The following is a 23932-nucleotide window of genomic DNA, read 5'->3' on the forward strand; positions in this document are numbered from 1 at the left end:
CACCAACCACGCTAGGGTTCCTCACCCAGGTGGACATTCTTCATGCTATACAGTGTTACTAGGCTATTCTACCATGGTGGGCATCTAAACGCAGCCCCACCCTGTCCTCAATATCTACCTACTTGCGTGCACTTTCCAGCAAACATCACTGGGCAGCAATCAGGTTACTGATTTTCTCTCCTCTGATCCTGGGGAGAACTGTAGTGCCCCTAACTGAATTATAGAGCCAATACCACTATCCTGAAAAATAATAACTAAAACTAATAATTAAACCATGAACATTCCTGGTCTGTCTGATTGACTTTGCATTGATTTTTGTACCTACCAACTGTTGATTATTTAGTTTATACTGCAATTATTTTTCAAATTTAGCTTATATTTGGTTGCATCTTTATCCAATTTTATACTATCAAGGTTTTTTTTTAAGATTGCACAACTATTAATCTTTCCTGAAGTACATTTTATTAAACTTCAAACTGTTTGTTTAGTCTGGGACTAAAACTAAACAGTTCAGTTAATATGCTTATTTATGTATATCCAACAATATGTATGTATGCAAATAATAAGACTTCATTAACAGTGTTAAGACATGTTATTTTTTTTTTAAAAGTCAATTTCTAGGTACAAAAATGATCCACCAAAAGGATAGTGCTTAATTTCCTGAAACAAAAATTAAATAACATGAGACTAAAAGAGGAACCTGTCCATTAGATGGTGGTTACTGGTTCATTTAAGTACATCACTGCTTATTTTATAGTGATATTGTTGAACATTACAAATATGTTATTACGATTTCATTCTAGTTGTCTGAACTTGTCAGCAGTTAAATCTTGAAGCTCTATAGCTGAAGCACCTAAGCCCAACTTGCATTATCCCTGCCCCTCACTAGAGAATAATCAGAGAGCTTTACACAGACTTTTGGGTTTCTCAGTGCTTTTTCTGTTGTCAGCTACAGATGCAAATGAATGCATTTAAGCAGAAGAGGGATGCTGAAACAAAAAAAAAGCCTTGACTGTGCTGCAGTACAGGGACATATGGAAGAAATCAAGAAACTACATTAATTCCCATTAGTCAGAACGGGCCTGTTTAAATAATTAGTAACATGTCCCATTCAATTTGATGGTACAACGTGATGCTTTTTATCATTGCCCACAGTCAAGCACTTTGTCCCCCATTTCAAGGACAGACTGTTTATATGGGGCATGTTGGTCAGGAAGATCAATTTGGCAAGTATTTCACTTTGTATTGTTTACATTAGTGGCAGATTTCAAAAAGGTTTCCCTAATTGGATGCACATTTCACTGCAGCTGAGTGTGGCTGGATGGTGACAGACCACTTGAAAACTCTGTTTCTCCTCCATAGTAAAAAAAACAAACCAGGCTGAAAAATCTATAACCGGGATTAAGTTAAGGTTGAACGAAAATACAAAATATTAGATCAGTGTGCATTTCTGGTTTACATCATACTCATTGTAATGCTGGTTGGGGCATCAGCTCATTGCTGCTGAATGTGCTTTGCACGGACACTACCAAACACTGGCTGAAATCTCACCCATTGCTCATCAACCATCCCTGCAAAATACCCATGCACCCCATACTGCACACCAAGGATACTCACCAGCTTTTTGTTGAGGGCTACAATCCCAGAGAGTGAATTGTTTGAGAGCCACTGTCACAGAACTACTATAAAATAACATGTGTTTTCTTCTAAACAAATCTTTGACATCATCTTCTCGTTTTTTAATAACTTTTCTGTGAATTCAGGCCTACCTGAAGCACCAGGCCTGCTGAGTATCAGAGGCGAAAAGGGAGTGGGTCCAAAAGTACCCCGCCCCCCCCAAAGCCATATTACATAACTTGCTGGTTAAGTGGAGGATGAGCCAAATATGGAATCAAGCAGAGGGTCTACCCAAGAAAATGCACCTCAAAAACTTTTAACTTTCCAATAATCGCTGTGAAGTTTTAAGTTGCTCCTCTTAGGTGCATAGCTAATTTTCTACATTTTTGATATACTTAAAAAGTATATTTAAGGTATGTTAGAGTTCTACAATTTTTATTGTGTTAGTACTGCAATGGTTATACTGGTATAACAGTATTGAATTTATATAAATATAACCTTTTAATCTCATTAGTAACCCATTTAAAATGCTGATGGCAAAATATAGTTACAACATTGTTAATTCCTCTGATGGCTCAGCAAGATTGTCCAGTGAGTAGAGGCGTTAAACAGATCAGTAAGATCCTATGTTCAATCCTGACATTTTGCTTAACTGATCTTAACTGGAGCTATGATATAATTGGCCTTCGTGTCCTTGGGTTAGGGAAAGGAAAATCGGCCACTTCTGATCATAATACTGCTGGAAATATACATGTGTGAATCTTGGGTGAGAACAGGACTGAATTTGGCTATGATGCCACCAGTGGGCATAACCTGCTGACACCCACTGTCAAGGCTCAGACATGGAGGTCAGTTGGATGAGGTAGTGGAAGGCATGGAACCATATAACAACAAGGAGTTGACTTCTTCAGAAAAGAAGGAAGGAACAAACTTGCATTTATACAGCATCTTTCATGAGCTCAGGACATCTAAACGCACTTTACAACCAATGAAGTACTTTGGAAATGTAGTTACTCTTCGAATGTAGGAAATGCGGTTGCCAATTTGTGCACAGTAGGGTCACACAAACAGCAATGAGATAATGGCCAAATAATCTGTTTTAGTGATGCTGGTAGAGAGATAAATATTGGCCAGGACACCTGGGAGAACTTCAGGAGGGAAAGGGAGAAAAAATTGGTGTTGGTATAAAGTTGCCTGTGGATTTAACCTTCACAATATCCTTCCTCCACAATCCAACAGATGATAAACGGACACTTAAGAACAGCAGTCCATTTACAAACCATAGGACACAAGGTAAGGTACTTAAACCCCTCCTCACCCCCAAATATGTGCACTGACCAGAAGTGCTGGTGGGGGGTACTTTGGGGCCAAAGTAAAATGGTACCAATAATACTTAAAAACACTTTTTGCAAAACAAATTGGTAGACAGTGACAACGGGCTATCAATAACATAGTGAATACACACGGAACCTGTTACTGAAAACGCAGACATATAAAATTTGTTAACAAAAACACCTGGCACATCTGAGACCTGCTAAAGTGCATTAAACTATTAATGGGCTGTATAAGTACACACCTGGTACCTGTTAAAAGACTAATCAAGCATAAAAACTATATGAAAGAAGAAAATGATTATTTAGAACAGTTTATTGCCACTTGTAAATGTTTATTTAAACTATATTGAATCTGAAATAAACATCCTTCTAAATTAAAATTTCTCTTCCCCTCTCTATTTAGTGTCTCAAATGTTTAACTGATCTGTGTCAATGAACAGTATACCCAGTAATATTTGGTGCAGTGAGAATATGCCATTGTCATGCTGCTTAAGTATATCTTGAAAGTATAGGGAACAAAATGTTAGTCGATTATGCTTATTATTGTGCAACACAGAACAGACTTCCATTCAAATCAATGGAGGCAAGGTTGGTTTGTACAAAATATCTGGATAAAAGAGGCACTCATTTAATAGGTGTTCATTTAAAAGAAGCAGTATAAATTGGAACTCTCCCAGATAGATTAATCTCTTGTCAAAGGTGATGACAACAGCTTGCAGATAATAATACTTGTTCTCAAATTGTTTGGCTTGACAAATAACAGTTTGCAGATAGTCATGATCAAACGCAGTGGAAATTTAAAAAAATAATTATTAATGAAAGCTTGAAAGAGCTTTTACTCTCATGTTTTCAAAATATATATGATTCAATATGACAAGAGGGAGATTATCTGCAGAGGTCAGTCCCCATTAGGAATGAAATGCCTGTTGGGTGTGTCAATGATCCATTGCCAAGCAGCCAGGTGATATTCTAAGTGTGACAGACACTGCTCAGTCCTCGCAACCTCCTGTTTTATTTCTACATCCTATGAAGCAGTACTTACTTCATTCTCCTCAGAAGGATGAAAGACTGAGTGAACCCTGCTGAGATTCAAACTTCTCCAAACCCCCAAATCCAATGCTCAACCAGCTAAGCGACACAGCCTGTCGAAGACAAGTCCAAACTAAGATCATTTAACAGTATAAGATGGGTATAAAACATATCCAAATCATGAAATAAGTATCTAGTAAAGTAAAATGTCAGTGATTTTAATGCTGAAAGAGGTCCCCATTAAAAAAAATACAAACTCGCAGTATGACACATCCCAAATTACACTGTGGTGTAGTGTTGCTATAAATTGAGCTTTACAATCTCGAAAGCTTAATCTAAACATTTTGTCAGAAAACAATTTGTCAGCCTGTCTCAGTAATCAATAAACACCTCACATCTATTGTGTTGGGAATTCCTTGGTCTTAATGCACAGCAGGGGTTGTCTGGCATAGGCCTCTGGTCATGACTACAGGAAGATATAAAAAGGAACAGAAATACACTTTAACAGTCAGGTTTTTAAACAGAAGGTCTTTTGGACCGTCAAAAGTATTTCATTGGTTGTAAAGCACTTTGGGATGTCCTGAGGTCATGAAAGGCACTATATCAATGCAAGCTTTTTCTTTCTTTCCTTTAGTGTAGGTTTTCACCAGACTCAGGATGTTAAAATGCAGGAAGTTGGTTATTTTATTTAAGTCCATCAGGACAATTCCCTGATGTGGGGAAGTATTGCATGTTCACTATTTTGGATTATTATGGAAAAGCAAGTTGTATTAGTTGAATTAAGTGAGCCCGATCATAACAATTGCTCTGAACATTCACTTGCTATCTGCGAAAAAAGCTGTTTGTTCACTTGCTACATAAAAAATAAACAGCATAATATTTTATTTTGGCCTCATCTTGCCAAGTCTTTTATTTGATTTGAAAGATTAAAGAAGCATATGTGAGCACATGTGTGAAAGACACAATATCTAGTTTGTACATCAAGGGGGACGCTATCATATAAGTAGATATCGGGCAGTATAAACATGAGGGATGTGGAAACCATTTATGGGAGTGATGTGATGCCAGTGAACCTGAGAAGGCACCTATGGCAGACCATTCAAAATTGTAAAATTCTATTCATTTATCAACATGTTCTTTCAAATAAAAATATTACACTACATGAACATGCATCTTCAAACCTAAACACAAAAGAACTCTCATGGGAATTCTGAACTCGAATTTAGTTTCAAAATTGAAATACAATTAGAATCTCAATTTTTGGAACCTAAAGTTTCAGAGGCAACACCTGAGTCGACTCCAGAATGATTTGAATGGACAAAAGTTTGGTGAAGTTTGACCCAGCCTGAATCAATTCTCAAAGGATCTTAAAGTTCATCCCACTGGACCATAGTAATTGGTCTTTGACTTCTGGAAAATATTAACCTTTAACCTGTTGGATAAACAGAAATTCCATATGGTTAGCAGAAAAAAATGCTTTAATAATTAAAACTCGTCCTCCAATTGTTTTCAGTTTTTGTCAATTTGGTAGCTGACTCCTTTATGTCAAGAAATGACCTTGTTTCATGCTTCCTAAGAAATTAATTAGATTGCGTGATGCGCCCATCTTTATTCCTTCTAATTCATTGCCTTCATTCATCAACAAACCATAATAAGAACTCCCTTAGCTGAAAGTTTTATAACCTGGGCTGTCTGGGCTCTGCTATAGTTCCCGAGCAATATGATAGTCAAGGAAAAATGGCTCCAATGTTTATACAATTCCACAACTTTCTTTACAGCAATTAAGAACAAAATGCCACATAGACTTTTATTGGCCATTAAGGACATACATTGAGAAACCTGTTAGATAAGATGCATTGACCTTTATGAAAAGTTAATTCGCTATATTTAATCCTTTTTTAATCTTTATAATGTGCAATCTTAAATACGTGTATGAAGTGTCTGCTCTCTAAGTGCTTGTGTTTAGTGCAAAATATATTGGAAACAGCTGCTGAGTTTTAGCCGTTCTCCAAGTAGAATCATCAACAACAGGACCCATGTGTCATGAAATTGTGTGTAAACCCAAAATAAAAATTTCTCAAATCTCAAATTAACCCAATCTGCAAAAAGAATTCAGAGACTGTTGTTCTTTTAAGTGAATGACAGTCCTAACCAAATGGGGTATTGCCTCTCATTAAGATGTATAAAAGGATAAGAAAACAGGGCTGCCCACCCAGTCTCCAGCAGCAGTGAACTTCTGCATGTAAATAACTACAGGGACAGCAGAAGCAAGGAAACAACTACTAAACTCTTTGGTCTAAAAGTGAGTGGGAGGGATAGAGAATTCTGTCACTCTGTACACTTTGCTAACTCCCTGGGATGTCAAAAGTGTTAGTTGGCAAGATTCTATTGTCATGTTGGCTAAATAAACCAAATATTTTTGTTCATGAATAGGCCGGATTTTGCTGTGAGCGGCGAACAAATGGTGCCAGCCATTTACTAGACTTGCACTTGCCCATGGACTTACTATGAGCTTTTGCACAGCAAGTTCCTGAAAATTAGAAATCCAAAAAGCATGGCGCCCTCAACAAGGAATCTGGGACCTGTGTGAACAGGGCAAGCAACTGTGTATCTCCTTAACCAATCAGGTTGAAGAATTGTGAATAACAGCGCAGAGTCAGAACCAGGAAGTGTAAGTTAGAATCATGAGTTCAATGTCAACTCAGGTACAGAAAGCGAAATAAAGAGAGGGTAAGAAAGATTGAATTAAGAGACAGAGATAAAGAAAAAGGAAAAAAAAAGTATTTACATTTTTTTGTAATGCCCAACAATAATTAAAATCTGAAAGAATAAGACTCCACACTTGTAAAAGTAAATTTTCATTGCCAGAGAGGTTGCTTGGCAGTAATTAAGACTTCCCTCGCTGTTAAAATGGTACTTAGACTTGAAATGACTTGACTTAACTTTTCTTGGCGAGTTTAGTTCGTATCTATCAGGTAAGTAGAGGAACTTCAGGCCGTTAAATACAGGGAGCCAGACAGCAAGATGCCATTTTCGCACAGCTTTTGGAGGAGGATCGCATCTCATGCAGCAACTTCCAGATTTCCGCGTTTAACTGCGCATATGCAGTCGCCGCAATTTGCTGTCCGATTTGCACGTGAATAACGGTGAGCTGTGTTAGCCTCACCATTGATTTTACAGCAAAATCCGGCCCATTAAGTTCACTAATTTTATGCAAAAAATCTCACCACGTAGGCCTGAAGTGGTACTATGTGATATCAGTTAATGAATGCTCAACGCATTTGTCTGAAATTTCTCTTTATTATTTTAACAGGTTTAAAATAAATGCATCGACATGTCTGCTAAAATAGTGCAGAAAGGAATTTCAAACTAATATATTAATCATTTGTAACATTAATTTCAGGGCCCATGTGTGTATTTAAAAAAAACAATATATAGGAAAACAGATCTGGGACAATGACAAAATTCTGCAGCATCGTAATTCTTGATAGCAAAGGTATTGTCAATAATAAAAGGTTATCAAAAGCCTGAGATTTTGTTGAAGCTATAATGTTGTCAACTCACATTTCATTTTAGATACACATGCCTTTTACTGAGAATATTTATGATGGAACTTGCCCACAGGATTTCTGGAAACAAGTTGGATTTACAGAGGTCACCATTTCTTTGCTAGTTCTATACTTATGTCATGATAACAGAGGGAACAGCTTACAGCAGTTTTGACAATAGGAATTATGTGACAAGAAAAGTATTTTTATTTAATACTAAGTTAACAGGAATTTTCACATCGGATATATCATTTAAAAATATCTCTGGTGCTTTGGGATTAAGAGCAGATTGCTGAAGAGATTTGCTGTGCTTGGACTTTAGCCAGCAATCTTCCCTCAGTTCCAAAACATCACACAGTGCCGTAACCTTTATTACTGTATTATCTCAGAGTTTAAGAATTCTGAAGACACGTGTGTGACAACCTTATAGCTACATCTGCTCAGATAATGTCCAAAAAACTAATAAATATGAAAAGTGCAAAATTAAACAAACATTGTAGAGTGTTACTGGTTAACAAATTGTCTTGTCCTATTGAAAATTTCCTTAGTAGTTATGACTGTTCTTTCCTGTCATATTTTGTTCATAAAATTGATTCCAGTTGCTCTTGTTGAAAACAAACACATGTGGTAATCAACTGCTGTTTCAAGGATGTTTATCGCTTCATTGAGTATTCATTTTCCATAGACTAATTCTGCCAAACAGTCTAAAAACTGTATGCTCTGCTGAGCACGACTACTGACCATAAGATATTGAAGACTACAGTGAAGAAAACAATTGTATTTTGAGTAAATTTTACCTCATATTTATGATACAAACTCTGCCCTCAGTTCTATGTGTAAGGTACAAGATGGATTGTTGGATTAGTTACTGAATAGTCAAGTCATAGATTTCTGCTACCGTACAAAAGCACTTTACAATAAACTATATTATTTTTCTTAGGAACTGGTGTCAGCCTTGACTCAGTGGTAGCATTCTTGCCTCTGAGTCAGAAGGTTGTGTGTTCAAGTCCCACTCCAGAGACTTGAGCACATATCTAGGCTGACACTTCAGTGCAGTACTGAGGAAGTGCTGCACTGTTGGGGCTGCCGTCTTTCAGATAAAATATTAAACTGAAGCCTCGCTTGCCCTCTCAGGTCGTAAAAGATCTCATAGCAATATTTCGAAGAAGAGCAGGGGAGTTCTCCCCAGTGCCCTGACCAATATTTATCCCTCAACCAACATCATTAAAATAGATTATCTGGTTATTATCTCATTTCTGTTTGTGGGACCTTGCTGTGTGCAAATTGGCTACGTTTCCTACGTTACAACAGTGACTACACTTCAAAATTACTTCATTGGTTATAAAGTGCATTTGGACATCCTGAGGTCGTGAAATGTACTATATAAATACAAGTTATTTCCTTCTTTCTATTAAATGTCGGTAAAATGAAGTGGGATCAAGATTCCTGAATAAAGAAATGGCATCATAGCATTTTAATCTACTGACTGTACAAGCCCAGGTTTTCAGAAATAGGGACCGCAGATTCACTAAAGGAATGGGGATTATGTGTGTGTTGTGCAGGATTACATTTAGCAAAAGAGAAATTGAGAAATTCATCATTTCTTCTCCCTGCCACCACCTATTTAAAGAGATACTCCAATATACAGTATTTCATCCTCAAGTGACCATATTTCTCCATTGGAAAGCAAATAAAGCCTTTAAAAGTTTTATGCTCTAAGTGCTAACCCCCCGGTTCAAGCCATTATGTTTGCATTGTTTCCTAAGCTAGGTACCGAGATACAACAGCTGGGCACTCACTCCGCTGCTAGTGTTAACCATAACTCAATTCAAACCAATAAAAAATTTCCCTCAATCATTGCAGTGCACTCATAGAAGCACAGCCTTTACAGCTGTTTTGACCTACTTAAACGCTATGCTGGAGAAAACTTCAAGAGAAGGATTCCCTATAAAAATGTAGATTTATGTTTTGAATCCCACCACCCCCATACAGGCAGCTTAAAAAATGAGAATTAAGGTGTAAATATATTGTTCTATACTTAATCATTTTGAACTATTGGACGGTAGCCTGCAGGGGTGAAAGATGTTGGGTAGTCTGGAAGGAATCCTCATCTTCAAAAGTCTGTATCTTGCATTGTTTTTATGTAGCTAAAAGGGGCTATAAAAGCTGTATTTGTTTCCATTGCTTTTCATAGAATCATTGAATCATACAGCACAGAAGGAGGCCATTCAGCCCATTGTGCCTGTGCCGGCTCCTTGAAAGAGCTATCCAAATAGTCCCACTCCCCTGCTCTTTCCCCATAGCCCTGCAATATTTTGCTTTTCAAGTATATACTCAATTCCCTTTTGAAAGTTACTATTGAATCTGCTTCCACTACCCTTTCAGGCAGTGCATTCCAGATCATAACAACTCGCTGCATATTTCTCCTCATCTCCCCCCTGGTTCTTTTGTCAATTATCTTAAAGCTTTTAGGGGAACCACATTAGCAAATGGAAATAAATATGCCCCAATTGCACTCAACAACCCCTTGAAATAGCACAAAATGGAGGTCTTGTTGGTTGTCAGCCCAATGATATACTTAAAGAAGACATTTTTTTACTTCTAAATACATTTTTTAAAAACATGATATAAAAACATTCTTTTTCAGAAAGGTCTGCATTTGAAATATGAACCACTTTTTTCAGATGGTGACAAGACCTGTTCTGTGTTTCCAGCATTTTTACTGAAAAAAATATATACCTGGGTGCATTTGTGCAGGAAAAGTTTACTTGTGGGCTCTGGTAAGCCTCCAGGTGGAAAAATATAACCAGTGTTACACAATATATCTTTTATAGATGATCCCAGTCATCAATTTGTCACAAACTTGGTCAATAGTTAATCTTTAGGAACTTCCTCAGACTTCAACAGTGTCACAAGATTCTGGAATGCAGCAGAAGCCCTATCATCATACACAATGGACAATACATGTTTATGGTCCATGAAAAACACACAACTTTGATAGCACTGTAGATCATTATAGAAACAAATAACTTAAAGCAGGATATGAAACTTGTGATCCTTTGGTGCCCATAGTCACCTGACTCGGAAAATTCCAGAATGACTACGTGAGCTGGTAGTTTATTTAACATGTTAGTAAGAATTTGAGGGTCTTTGAATACCAGGGATAGGAAACCCTGGGAATGAGAATTATTCTGAATCGTACACTGCTAGTCACCGGAGCTGCGTTGCAATATTTTTGGACAACTTTTTTTACACCAGATAAAATAGTTCCAAGGGATCTAAAGCGTTAAGTTGCTGCGAATTCAAACCAGGTTTATCCTCACTGGAGATTTGCCTAATTATTATTCATTGTTAGTGAAGTGAAGTGAGAATTAAAGTTCCATGCCATTGTGGCCAACAGCAGTACTGTTGATGAGAGCGACATGTTGGCACACATTGTTGAACAAATATTTCACTCTGTGACATAGAACAGCAAAAATAAATTATTCCTGGTAGCCTTTAAGTAAACAATTTTTACAGGCTGGGTGAGAAACAGATGAGAAAATTGACATAAGGCAATGTCTTCGATGAAATTACTCGTATTTTGTGATGGAAAATCAGACAGCCAAATTTAGAATGTAGCAGGTTTTTCCATATTATTTGGGTGAGGCGTGAAATCCTTTTTAAAAGACTTATTATGTATAGACAAGGAAGACAATGTTCTGGCGTCATTGCAGTTTTAGCTGTTATCAGAGCTGGTTTTAATTATCATTTTCTGGAAACTCTTTAGAGAAGGAGCATATTTAAAGCAAGATGTTGCTATATGAAACTCCTTATAGTAATATGACATCTGAAGAGAATCCCTTATGTTATTAAGATCTATGTCCATGATACCAGTCCTGTCTCTGCATTCCTGTTATTTCAATTCAAATTTATAGATAAGCTCTCCTGATGGGCTAGTGGGTAAAGTATTGTCTGGTGTATTAAACCATACAGAGTCAGAGGTCCCAGCTTGCATTCCCAGTCTGTGCTGAGTTAGCTGGCCTCAGCTGGTGCAGGAGGTAAGGCTCTACAATTAGCCCCACCCAGAATATTGCATCCAGGTATCTTCGAAACATCCCATCTGACTCATTTTGTAGCAACCTGAATAGGTGAATCAAACAGACTTTTATTGCTTTATATTACTTCAGGCCCAATTCAGTACATCTTTCTGGTTAAGAGATCTGACTGATTTTGGAAACAGTCAACACATTTGAATTTGTTGTACTACTGCAGATGTTAATTTATTCTTTACAGAATAAATTATCTAATCTTATTTTGGTTTTAATTCATAATTTCCTAATATGTTGCATTTATACTAAAACTGTAATGTTGGAAGACAGAATCTCAGCCCCCTTCATTCCAGAGTAAGGTCGGGCCCTGACTACTGATTGACATTACTACTTCTTAGCATTGGTGTGAAGCAATTCAGCTGTAGTTGTGGTGTAACTGCTGCTTAAAATCCTAACATCAGTAGTTCTAGTTTAGCAAAGAGAGTTGTCACTTAATCGACACTCCTCATAATTTTAAATACTTGAAATCATGTCTGTTCTTCAATTTTGTTTTCTTTGTTGAAAATAAGCTGAGCTCCCTACATCAATGTGTCATCTCACTGTTGTTCTGTTTGAACATAAGAATACAAGAAGTGAGAGTCCTTTTTGGTGCATGGTGGCAGACTTGGATGCAGTACTTAAATTAAGTCTAAGTTACCCATTTTAGCACATTATTAATATTCCTTTGAACTTGTATTTGTTTTGAGTGGTACACTCTAACACTATGTGTGACTTGGCAATTGCTACTTCACATGATTTCTGAGACCTATCAGTTATCACAGCTGGGTCGTTTCTGGTCTACCTCACATGAAGTTTTACCATCATAATGCAGTTATTATTAGAGTTAACTATAACCATGTTATATCTTGTAATTGTTCATCTTCATTTTGGGATATATTTATATTATTATTAGCAAATTACTAAAGTGTACTATTTGTGTAATATTTTATAAAGAGCACGTCTGTAATTTGCCTCATGTCTCTGTCCAATTAACATGTTTAAACTGCAGTACATATTGCAGATATATTCAATCTGTATTAAGCTATTGACTAAATAGGTTACATTGGTTCAAAAAACTCATCAGAAAATAAAAGTTTTTTTTTCTCTAGCAGCATAAAGTGCCTGGTAGCAAGGATGGCAGCTAGTCAGGTTCATGCTTTAGTTGTGTCCCAATTTCCTTAAAAAATTTGAAGCAGTGCTGTACAGATAGTTACGATGTATGATGATGCCGTTATGCTTGCATTTCTGGGCATGCACAGCAGTGCTGTGAGAATTGGAGGAAAGTAGAGAACCTAATATTAGCAGCCCATATTACCCAGGTGCACACACTTAAGTGAACTTACCTGCATAAGTCCATTAGTCCAGGAGGAGTTGGATCCATCAGTGACCTTAAATGGCGATATCAAGTTCTTATTTGATAATTACCCATTGAATAAAATGATCAGTGACTACCTAGAAGGGTTGTGATCTGAGTTAAAACTTGCTTTAGGAGATTTCATAGCAAATTGAATTATTTTCTTGAGTGGGCATGATATCTACAATCCTCTCCCTGCAAAACCATTTATATTATCTGATGAAATCTTTGTTTTTTTTCATTAAAATATACTTTATTCATAAAATTTGCAGCAATACATGCAATACAGTTGTCATGGGCCCAATTTTACCAGGGGTGCGGGTTCCCGGCGGACGGGCAAGCGCGCCCGGTGAAATTAGTGGGTTTCCCGCGCGATCGTAGCAGGCAAACTACTAATTGGATTCACTTACCTGCTCCTCCGGGTTCCCCGCTGCTGATCTGCGCATCGGGCGGGCTGCGCATGCGCAGTAAGATCTTTCAGCTGGAGGCGCTCTATTTAAAGGGGCAGTCCTCCACTGACAGATGCTGCAACCAATAGCAAAGATGACTGCATGGAGCAGCCCAGGGGGAAGGCTGCTCCCAGTTTAATGATGCCTCACCCCAGGTATCAATACATGGGGTGAGGAGGAGGGGGAGGACAGAGATCTTCCACCCGGCGGGCGGGAGGAAGCGGCCCGCCTCCGCCACCAGGAAGGCCTGGCTCGAGGTGGCAGAGGGGATCACCTGAGCCACCAACATATCGCCCACCTGCACACAGTGCAGGAGGCGGTCCAATGACCGCAGTAGGTCAGCCACAGTGAGTACACGTAGTCTTTCCCCTACACTCCGTCTGCCACATCACTGCCCCCACCCCACATCTCCTTCGGCACTGCCAACACTACTCTGTCACATCACCCCTCATAACCACTCAAACCCCATCCTCATCATACCTCCACCTACTCACCTCGCCAGTACTCACCCCGCCACTACCACACAACCCAATCCTCATACAATCTCATGGCTCTATCTGATACTCACCCTCTCGTGCATCTCCCTCATGGCCAGCCTCACTCAACCTGCCACCACCTGTGCTGCAGCCACAGGGCATGCATCACATATGTGCAGTAGGCAGCGTAAGGCAAACGTGTCGTGAGCATGAAGGGGATGCACAAGGGTGTTTGAGGGTTTGTCATGGTTGTTACTTCTATTGAATTTCAGAGCAACTCACATCACACATTATATTGGCACCACTACTGCCATGTCTTCGCCAATCCTGTCCGGTTTGTGCAATAATGCCCGCTCCTGGGTATCACTATGAGGACGCACCACTGATGCCACCCATTGGGTCACTGCAGAGTGGGGATAGGTGCATTTGCAGGGCTCTTCTGCGCAGACGACTGAGAGACATCGGCGATGTCCCCGGTTGCACCCTGGAAGGCTGTAGAGGAGAAGTTCGGGAGGGCAGTGGTGACTTTGACAGCGACAGGTAGGAAGATGGTGCACGGGCCAGCCAGGAGCAGTTCGGCATGAAAGAGGCTGCAGATGTCCATGGCTACATGTCGAGTGACTCTGAGCCTCCGTGTGCACTGCTGCTCAGAGAGGTCCAGGAGGCTGAGCCTCGGTCTGTGGACCCTGTGGCGAGGGTAGTGCCCTCTGCGACACATCTCTCTCTGCGGTAGCCCTCCCTCCTGTTGTACAGGTGGATGTGTCACAGCACTCTGTTGTGGAGCTCCACGTATCAGAGGCGGACGGCGTGGATGGCGACGCTGGTGAGGCTGGTGATGCTGTTCGCCCTCCGAGGATGTCAAGGCAGCCCCCATCTGGCAGCTGTAGGTCTGAGGGGTTGTGCACGGTAGAAAAGTGTGTCCTCGCACAGGGGTTGTGGTTCCACATCGGCGAATCTTCTTGCTTGGAGGAGGGTGGTGGAGGGCAAGCGTTGCCCTATGTTACGGAGTGTCCTCCTGCGTTGGTGAAGGTTCTCCCCCCCCCCCCCCCCCCCACCTGTGGAATGCACCTTGGCAGCTGCCACAGGCTGCTGGCTGCAACACGTCCGTTTGGAGTGAGAGTGTTTCCCCCAGTATGGGAAACAGTCTCAGTTCAAGGTAAAATCCCACACTTCCTAATAGAACAGCTCAATCAGGTCAGTTAATGACCTGAAATAGCTAAATAAATACTCTCAAGTGGAACCCCGCTGGCTTTAATTGCCTGCGGGATTCCCACCAGCGGGGGCTGCGCGCGCACGCCGGCGCGTCAGCGTGGAACCCGGAAGTGGGCAGGATCGAGGCGGGATCCAGTCGAGGTCCTCCGTTTCGCGATTTTCGAGGCCTCCCCGCCGAGAACGCACCTGAGAGCGGGTGCTAAAATCGGGCCCCATATCTCATTCCAAACGTACAAAATACAGATTATACAATTTGCAGGTTACGTCAAGTACAGTTCAATGAACACATTGTACATAATTACAGTTCATGACACTCTAGGGTGCCTCATTGCATCATACTCAATACGGATTATTGATTACAGATTCATTACAGGTACATTACAGATTCATTACAGGTACATTACATCAATTTGAATTTTACATTCTGCCCCGGGGGGGGGAGGGTTTCCCTGATTGCAGCCCCTCGGTATACAATGGCGGGAAGGCTCTAAATGTTTTTTTTCAAAAAATATACTTTATTCATAAAATTTGCAACAATACATACAATACAGTTGTCATATCTCACTTCAAACGTACACAATACAGATTATACAATTTGCAGGTTACTTCAAGTACAGTTCAATGGACACATTGGACATAATTACAGTTCATGATACTCTAGGATGCCTCATTGCATCATACTCAATACGGATTATTGATTACAGATTCATTACAGGTACATTACATTTCATTACATCAATTTGAATTTTACATTCTGCCCGAGGGGTTTTTCCTGATTTCAGCCCCTCGGTATATAATGGCGAGAAGGCTCCAAACGGTTGCCTTTCCCCACAGACCCTTTGCGGCGGCTGCACCCATCCTCAGTGCGTCCTTGAGCACGTAGTCCTGGACCTTGGAATGTGCCAGTCTGCAACACTCGGTCGAGGACAGCTCCTTGCACTGGAAGACCAGCAAGTTTCGGGCAGACCAAAGGGCGTCTTTCACCGAGTTGATGGTCTTCCAGCAGCAGTTGATGTCCGTCTTCGTGTGCGTCCCCGGGAACAGCACGTAGAGCACAGAATCCTGTGTTTACGGAACTGCTCGGGACGAACCTGGACAGATACCACTGCATTTCTCTCCAGACCTTCTTTGCAAAGGCATATTCCAGAAGGAGATGGGTAGCGGTCTCGTCTCCACCGCAGCCTCCTCGGGGACAGCGCGCGGTGGCGCTGAGAGTCCAGGAGTGCATGAAGGATCTGACGGGAAGGGCCCTTCTCACCACCAGCCAAGCTAGGTCTTGGTGCTTGTTTGACAGCTCTAGCGATGAGGCGTTCTGCCAAATGACATTGACAGTCTACGCGGGGAGCCAACCGACAGGATCCACCGTCTCCTGTTCCCGCAGGGTCTCGAGGACGTTACGTGCGGACCACTTGCTGATCGCCTTGTGGTCAAAGGTGTTTTTCTGCACAAACTTTTCCACGAAGGACAGGTGGGGCGGAACAGTCCAACTGGACGGAGCATTCCGTGGCAGCGTGGCCAGGCCCATCCTTCTCAACACCGGGGACAGGTAGAACCTCAGCACGTAGTGACACTTTGTGTTAGCGTACCGAGGGTCTATGCACAGCTTGATGCAGCTGCGCACAAAGGTGGCCATCAGGATGAGGGCCACGTTGGGCACGCCTTTCCCCCCTTTCTCTGGAGATTTGAACATCGTGCCTTGCGGACACGGTCCATTTTTGATCTCCAGATAAAGTGGAAGATGGCTCGGGTGACTGTCGCGGCGCAGGAGCGAGGTATGGGCCAGACCTGCGCCACGTACAGCAACACCGAGAGCACCTCGCACCTGATGACCAGGTTTTTGCCCACGATCGAGAGGGATCGTTGATCCCACAGTCCCAGTTTCTGCTTGACCTTGGCAATACGTTCCTCTCAGTTTTTGGTGCACACCCCGGCCCCCCCCGAACCAGATCCCCAGCACCTTCAGGTAATCCGACCTGACGGTGAAGGGGACAAATGATCGCTTGGTCCAGTTCCCAAAGAACATGGCCTCGCTCTTGCTATGATTTAACCTGGCCCCCGAGGCCAGTTCGAACTGGTCGCAGATGTTCATCAATCTGCGGACCGACAGTTGCCTTTCCCAATCATTTCCACATCATGTATAGAATAGAGATTTGCTTTGCCTGGGCCCCAACTGCAGAAGAGCAACCCCTACTACATCACTGTGGTGTTTTTTTTAAATTTCAATACTAGCTACCCTTATTGTCTTTCTAAACATGATTGCCAATTAAACAGCAATAAACACCAGGCAGTTTTCTGTTTTCAACCCTCGTCCCACAGCAAATTGGATTCACAAAGTCACCTGTGACTCTAGCTGGATTTGAACTTGAGTCCCATAGGTTTATATTTTTGTGAACAGAGAACCTGAGCAGAAACCTTTTATAGTCTGCTTTTTGGATTACTGCCAGGCACATTGTTTAGGTGATATACAGTATTTGAAATTACTCCAGCCTCACACAGTTGCTTTTGGTTATAGAAACTCAAGAGGTTGGAAAAGAGTAAAAGTGCTTGATTATTTGCATGGTGATATAACATTGGAAAAGAAAGATTTACAATTTACAATTATAACATTATAAAAGAAAGCTATATACAAAGGACATCTTTCAGGCAAATATTGAGGCAAGATGCTGTGCTTTTATAATGTAGACATAACAGTTTGAGTCATAGATCTAAAATCCTCTCAACTTTTACAAAACAATTATGAGGGTAGAACTCAAAATGGAGGAAGAGGAATTAGGGTTCTTTACTTAGCGTGGGTATTCTAAAATGTCTCCTATTCATGAATATTCATCACTCATTATTGTTTATGTAATTGTGTACAAATCTGTACTTTGTATTTATCAAAATATTATGCAATTTTTTCTAGTCTGGTTAAGGCTAACTTGCACACCTGTTCCTAGTATTACATTTCTGGCAATGCACTTCATGTTTCTATTGCTACCAATTGGTTATTTTCACGGTGAATTATTTTACCTAGATTAATTCCACATGGCAATGTTCTTGTTTTTCTTGCAGACGGCTGTCTGGAAATCACCTAGCACAAATCCCTATGCATGCTTTTGCTGGCCTCTACAATCTGAAAGTCCTGTAAGTATCAGTAGTTCATGTCACACCAATTATCTGTGTTATTATAATAGAATACAAATATTAGCATAATCTTCAGCCAAATCCAACCAGAGATGCTGAATGGAGGACAGGATTCAGTATCCATTGCAATGGGTCAGAAGACCATGCTAATATTTGTCTTTGTCTAATGCTTTATCACAGCAAAACATCTCAAAGTGTTTCATACAACATTAGTTTTGAAGTGTACTCACTGTTATACAGGCAAACTGTCTAATATGAGCAAAGTCAATAGTTTGCTTTTGTTATTAAGCAAAAGAATCAAGAAAAGTGTATATATGATGCGAACTGACTACTAACAAGCCTTGTGACATCAAACTTTTTTATTACAAACATTACATTGTAGCCAACGTTTGCCTTGGTCACAGCTGAAGCTCCTCATTGGAGCTAAATCTTCTAAAATGAATCCTGTTAGGAGCTATTATTTTTGATCATGAAAAGCTTCTTTAAAAATTTGATAATGCTTCAGAAACTGAGGCCCGTATCCCTAACAGTTGATACTACGCTTATTAGGGACAAGGAAAAATCATTTTTACATTGGAGCCTTGTAATGTGTTTATTTTTTGTAAGACGTTTTTTGAAAAATGACATATTCCTGTTAACACTTTGATCTAGATGTATAAGAATGTCCTTTGTTTTTCAGAACAAAGCAGGACTGTGGACTCTTCCACGTAGTCAGTTAAACTTCAGATTATAGATATCTCTTCTTCCCTGTCGCCAGATCATTTGAACAGTTCAGCAGATTAAACAATGAATGTTACAGAACAGTTAAAGTCTTAGTAACATAAAGGTTATTATTATGGGCTAGTTTAACTTAATGACACTGTCGCAATTTGACACAAAAAAATGACATTCAATAAAGAAATGATTTGAAATACGTTGCAAGAATTGCACTCCCCCTCAGCTCCAGGCAATCTTGTGCAGATCATAAATGGGAAGCAGAAACAAGAAACATCAAAAGTTTCAGGTATAACAGCCAAACCATCCAATAATCAATCATGATTCATAATTAATGCTGCACAATTTTAGCCCTTGTTTCCCATCTTTAAAGACAGATCCCATATTCTAGTAGTTCAGTGACACTTGAATTTGCCTTATTTCCAAAACCAAATGTTTGAATAGGGTTGTATTACTGAAGGGAAAATTTTGCATTTAAAATTCTAAATGTAATATTTACACCTGGCTCTTGAATTTTGACTTCAGAATCATGTGCACCACTTGAACTAATCTCTGTTTAATTATCGATGATACAGCACAGAATCAGATCACCTTTCTCGATCATCTTTGTCTGTATTTCTGACCCTGTAACACCATTATTTTGTGTCCTGTTATTTCTGAAGTTCCTTTCTACCCAGTTTTCTTCACTCCTCTTGAAACTGCTGACCTATGGTGGGGTATGATTCCAAAGATACCAGCAGCTCATCCAATCATCAATTCTTCATATGGGAGCCTAGACAGTGAATGTCAGTAGACTGTTCGACCATGAAGGGCATCACAGCGAAACCTATTCTTGTCTTCAACCAATATCTACAAAAATACACTCTCTAGAAGAAGTTACTGGTTAGCAGGAGCAGGAATCCTGACTGACTGACTGTTTTTCCCTCCTTAAACTGGGGACACTAAGACCAAATGCATTGCCCCTTCTACAGCCTTGGCTCAGACTATCTAACTCAGGACAGATGCTATGCAGGTTCAGTACCACATGATGGGTAGCTCATAACAATAGGAAAAGTTTAGATCTCTGTAACTGTTAAATCATGGCACCTTAAAGGAAAATATACATTCACAATGTAAAAATGCCGGACTCATTGAGCCTTGAGTTGCGTGATGCCTGCTCCTCCAGTAGAAGTACGGCAGAGCGGAGCTCCCAGACGCCCATGGAGGAAGGTGCAGAGATTCTCCCAAATTGCAGGGACGGGATCATTAACATCTTTAGGCAGCGGCCCACATCTGCAAGAGTGTTTCAGTGTTGCCTTCCTCATTCCACTGCTGGATGTCAAAGTGGCCCATAGCCACTCCAATAGGGGTTCCAGAGGCCCTTCCCTTGCTGAAGTAAAGGGCGTGTTTTATTGTCTTCAGTTCTTAAAGAAGCCAAGCTGCAGTGTAAGAAAGGTAATCAATTTTCACCACACTCTTTCCCACCCAGGATCAATACTGTGTAACTTCTGGGCCCCATATAGGGGCCTCAGTAGCACTTATGCGGCTCTTAGCTATCGAGAATTCTGTTGAGCCCTTAAAAGAATGTAATGTGCGGAATTTCTGGAGTACCCCAGGAACTCATTCAGACATGCCCCATTGACGTGGAAGGATGGGCAGAAGACTTGCCCACTCCTCCCACCCCGCCCCAGCCAACCCAGCTGGAATTTGGGGCAGAATTCAAAATGGGATGAAAACCCAGAGATACCAGGTTCCACCTCAAATCACCACCCCAAGCGGGCAGAGCATCCCAGTCTTCACTCTCTCTGGCCCCAGGAATATGAGGCTCACTGTCATTAATTTTGACCTCAGCACCAAAAGCAGTAGTAGAACAGCTAACTCCTGTAAATAACCCAATTTTGGTTTCCTTTCTCTAAGGGGGAAAGCTGTTCCCTAAAGTTACAGTCCTCATGTTAGTTAAAAATGATTTGATGTTAAATAGTGGTTTCTGCCATTTCCTCGGGTGGAAAAGCAAAAATGGAATCGAAAATGTGCAAACTCAATCATAAAAGGATTCACTTTATGTTCATTGTGACAAGTACAGTTCCAGGTAATCTGAGAGGCTCTTCCTTTTGATTTGCTTGAATTCCAATTTTATGAGTTTCTATTCTCTTAAATCAATATCAGAAAGTGACTTTGGCCAACCTCATACTTTTGTATTATATTAATAGGAAATGCCAATAACACATCTGGAGTCAGGCCATCAACTAGAGATTAATTCTATATTTCTCATATCGGCTACATCTCCGATTGTTTGAAAAGTACCTTTGATGTCATGCAGAATTGATAGGATGTTGGCAGTCTTGAAGCACTGGCTTTTATATCCTTTGTTAATTTAATAGTTGGGCTTGGTTTCAAGCAGATTTTGAGACTTCAATCTATTGTCAAATCATTGCATATTTTTACTTCCACTGAAAAGAATTTGGGATATATTCAAATCGACTTTTAGGACAATGTAAGCTAAACGATTATGATTTTCCAATGAATTATTTGACAGTATGGCCCCGATTTTAACTGCGGGTCGTGACAGAGGAGGCATAAGCTTTTCTGTGAGGAAAAGTAAAAGAAAAATGAAAACTTATCTTTTTGGCCCCTCTTCTAGCCCCGATCCACTTCCTCGCTGGGTTGGCCTGGCGGGAAACTCACTGCCGCTTCCCACTCAGCCCGCCTAATAAAAATTGCTGTCGGGTCATGATGATGACATCGGGACTCGGTATGCATATGTTAAAAAGAAGCTCGCCTGCTTTGGAACGGCTGTCCTTGCTACCTGCTGAGAAAAGCAGGTGAACATCGTGGCAGGTCAGCTCCCAGCTCCTCCAGGGTGGATAAGTGACCTGACCGATTTAGCAGATCTGCAAAAATGAGGTTTGCAAGTTGTCTCTTTCCAGGTACAATCACCATCTAAAAGGATAGTAACCAGTCGGTGATTTTGACAGAGTTCAGAGTGATTAGGCTTGGTACCTTTGCTGAATTACAGTACCATTGTGCTCCAATTTGCCTTGATGACGCTCATTCCTTTAGTCACATAAATAAAATGATGCATTGAACTTGTCTCTGGGAAGTCCATAGAACTTTCAAGTAATCTATGCTATAGTGTTTAATTTCAGTTTTGTTACATTTTTCATCTTTGATATTCTGTAACAATTTGACAAAATATTTTTTCCAACAGCTCTACATAAAATTATGTTAACAGGGCACAGACAAGAATCGTTAGTTGTTCAGAGATAGAACAGGAAATATCTCCAGGTTATGATTTTCAGCTGCAAAGTCTCGCTGGTGATAAATGGTCCTACCAGAAATCATTGCAAAACTATATCCCCTGTTTCTAAGCACCATGTACATCGTGACACTTTCACATTATCAACTTCATGTGTTGGCTTAATTTGAATTATAGTAGAAAGAATAGGGAAAGTTCATATTGGCAGCTAATAGAACTGCAATTTGTTTCTGTACTGGGACTGTCGAGAATTACCATGTCGGCTACCGCTGGCTGTTTCAGGATCTCGGCTTGCCTGCATACCTCCCAAAAGGATAACTCAATTTGCAGCCTATGTGAAAAGTACCTGTTGTTCCATTTCAGAGGATTTCTTTTAAGAACAATCACTGCTTAACAAAAAAAATGTTTCCCAATTACTAACTTTCAGTTGCGTGAAGCCAAAACTCTCAAAAGATCAAGTTCGGCAGAAAGCGCACCCAGTAAGCTCACAAGTGAAGAATGCCCACTTGGATAAGATATAGGAGGGTGACCAGCACCTCTGAAATCGTAGTCCAGCATGAGTCAGCGCCTTCAGGGAAGGAGGAACAAAAAAAATAGCAACTTTAACAAGTTGAAAACGGTTACTTTTTGCAATGGGGATTTGTCTGTATCAATTTGCATAAGGAGGTCGTTTAACTTTTTTCTCACTTGAGTATTTTGTTTTAATGTTAAACCGAAAAGAGTTAAGATAGGAAAAGAAAACAAACTGGTGTACTGTGAAGAAAGCAATAAAAATGCAAAGAAACAAAAGGAAAAGGAAAAGATGAAAGAATGAATGGAAGAAAATAGCTTTCAGATCCTGAAATCTAGAACCTTCCAGCTCTTTGATCATGAGACCTTTAAAACAGGTAGAGAATAAAAGACTTTTTTAACCTCCTTTCTGTGCACGAACAGATTTGGTTACTGTACGATAACTAATAGCACAGAGTGACTTTTCAGACTTAAGCCACAACTGATAAAGACGTATTCTCTTAAGAAAAACAATTACAGCAACATTTAAGTAGGGGAGCCAAAGATAGGTCCAGTGAACTTAAATCTCTCTCTATCCCAAAGGGAGTGTGCCCAGGATAAATTCTGCTTTCCCATTTATCTCACTTCTGCTGTCAGCTAAGTAAACCCTTACTCGTTTCCATAGTACTTAGTCATAAGGCAATCCTTTTGGTCCAGCGTCAGAGGGAATTAGCAGATGTTCCCAGAGGAGACAGAAAAACAGCTGTGTAATGAGTATATTTTGAATTTAAGAAAAAAATCCTTCCCCAGCTCTCCAGGGAAAGGGTGGTTAACATAACACTTTAAATCATTAGGTACCATTGGTATTGTAGAATAATTCTGTCTGGCATGATTATAACTTCAGAAATAAAAAGTTAATATATTAGAATTAATGTAAGATCTACAAACTATAGATGCTAGTCACTTAAATTTCATTACTTTTTTCCTTAGTAATATGGCACATCTCTGATGGTTTCATTGTGTCTGGTAATAATAAAAATACATTCTTCACTTCTTTAAACATTTGTTGTTAATATAAAAATTAAAGAGTGCTTCAGTTTGATTCATTACCATTGACTTAGTACATTAAGTTAGCTCTCTAGAATTTTTTTCAACAATTCTGTATTGGAGCAACAAACATTTGTCATTTTTATCACCACTCCTAACTCAGGCAGTCTGACGCAAGATTGTTTTTAGGGGATTTAAGTAAAAGATGGATATTTTCAGCCCATATAGGAACCTT

The 23932-nt window shown here is 40.1% G+C and overlaps 1 protein-coding gene across 2 annotated transcripts in view; it reads left to right on the top strand.

Annotated features, from left to right (window-relative positions):
- Window positions 1-23932, top strand: part of LOC137344444 (leucine-rich repeat-containing G-protein coupled receptor 6) — a 210760-nt gene that overhangs the window by 103435 nt on the left and 83393 nt on the right. For both annotated transcript variants that reach the window (XM_068007413.1, XM_068007414.1), the window contains exon 3: window positions 18141-18212. In XM_068007413.1, coding sequence (XP_067863514.1) covers window positions 18141-18212 — 72 coding nt within the window. The remainder of the gene's footprint in view (window positions 1-18140; window positions 18213-23932) is intronic.

Source organism: Heptranchias perlo, chromosome 27 (genome assembly GCF_035084215.1).
Source record: "Heptranchias perlo isolate sHepPer1 chromosome 27, sHepPer1.hap1, whole genome shotgun sequence".
Taxonomy (NCBI): domain Eukaryota; kingdom Metazoa; phylum Chordata; class Chondrichthyes; order Hexanchiformes; family Hexanchidae; genus Heptranchias; species Heptranchias perlo.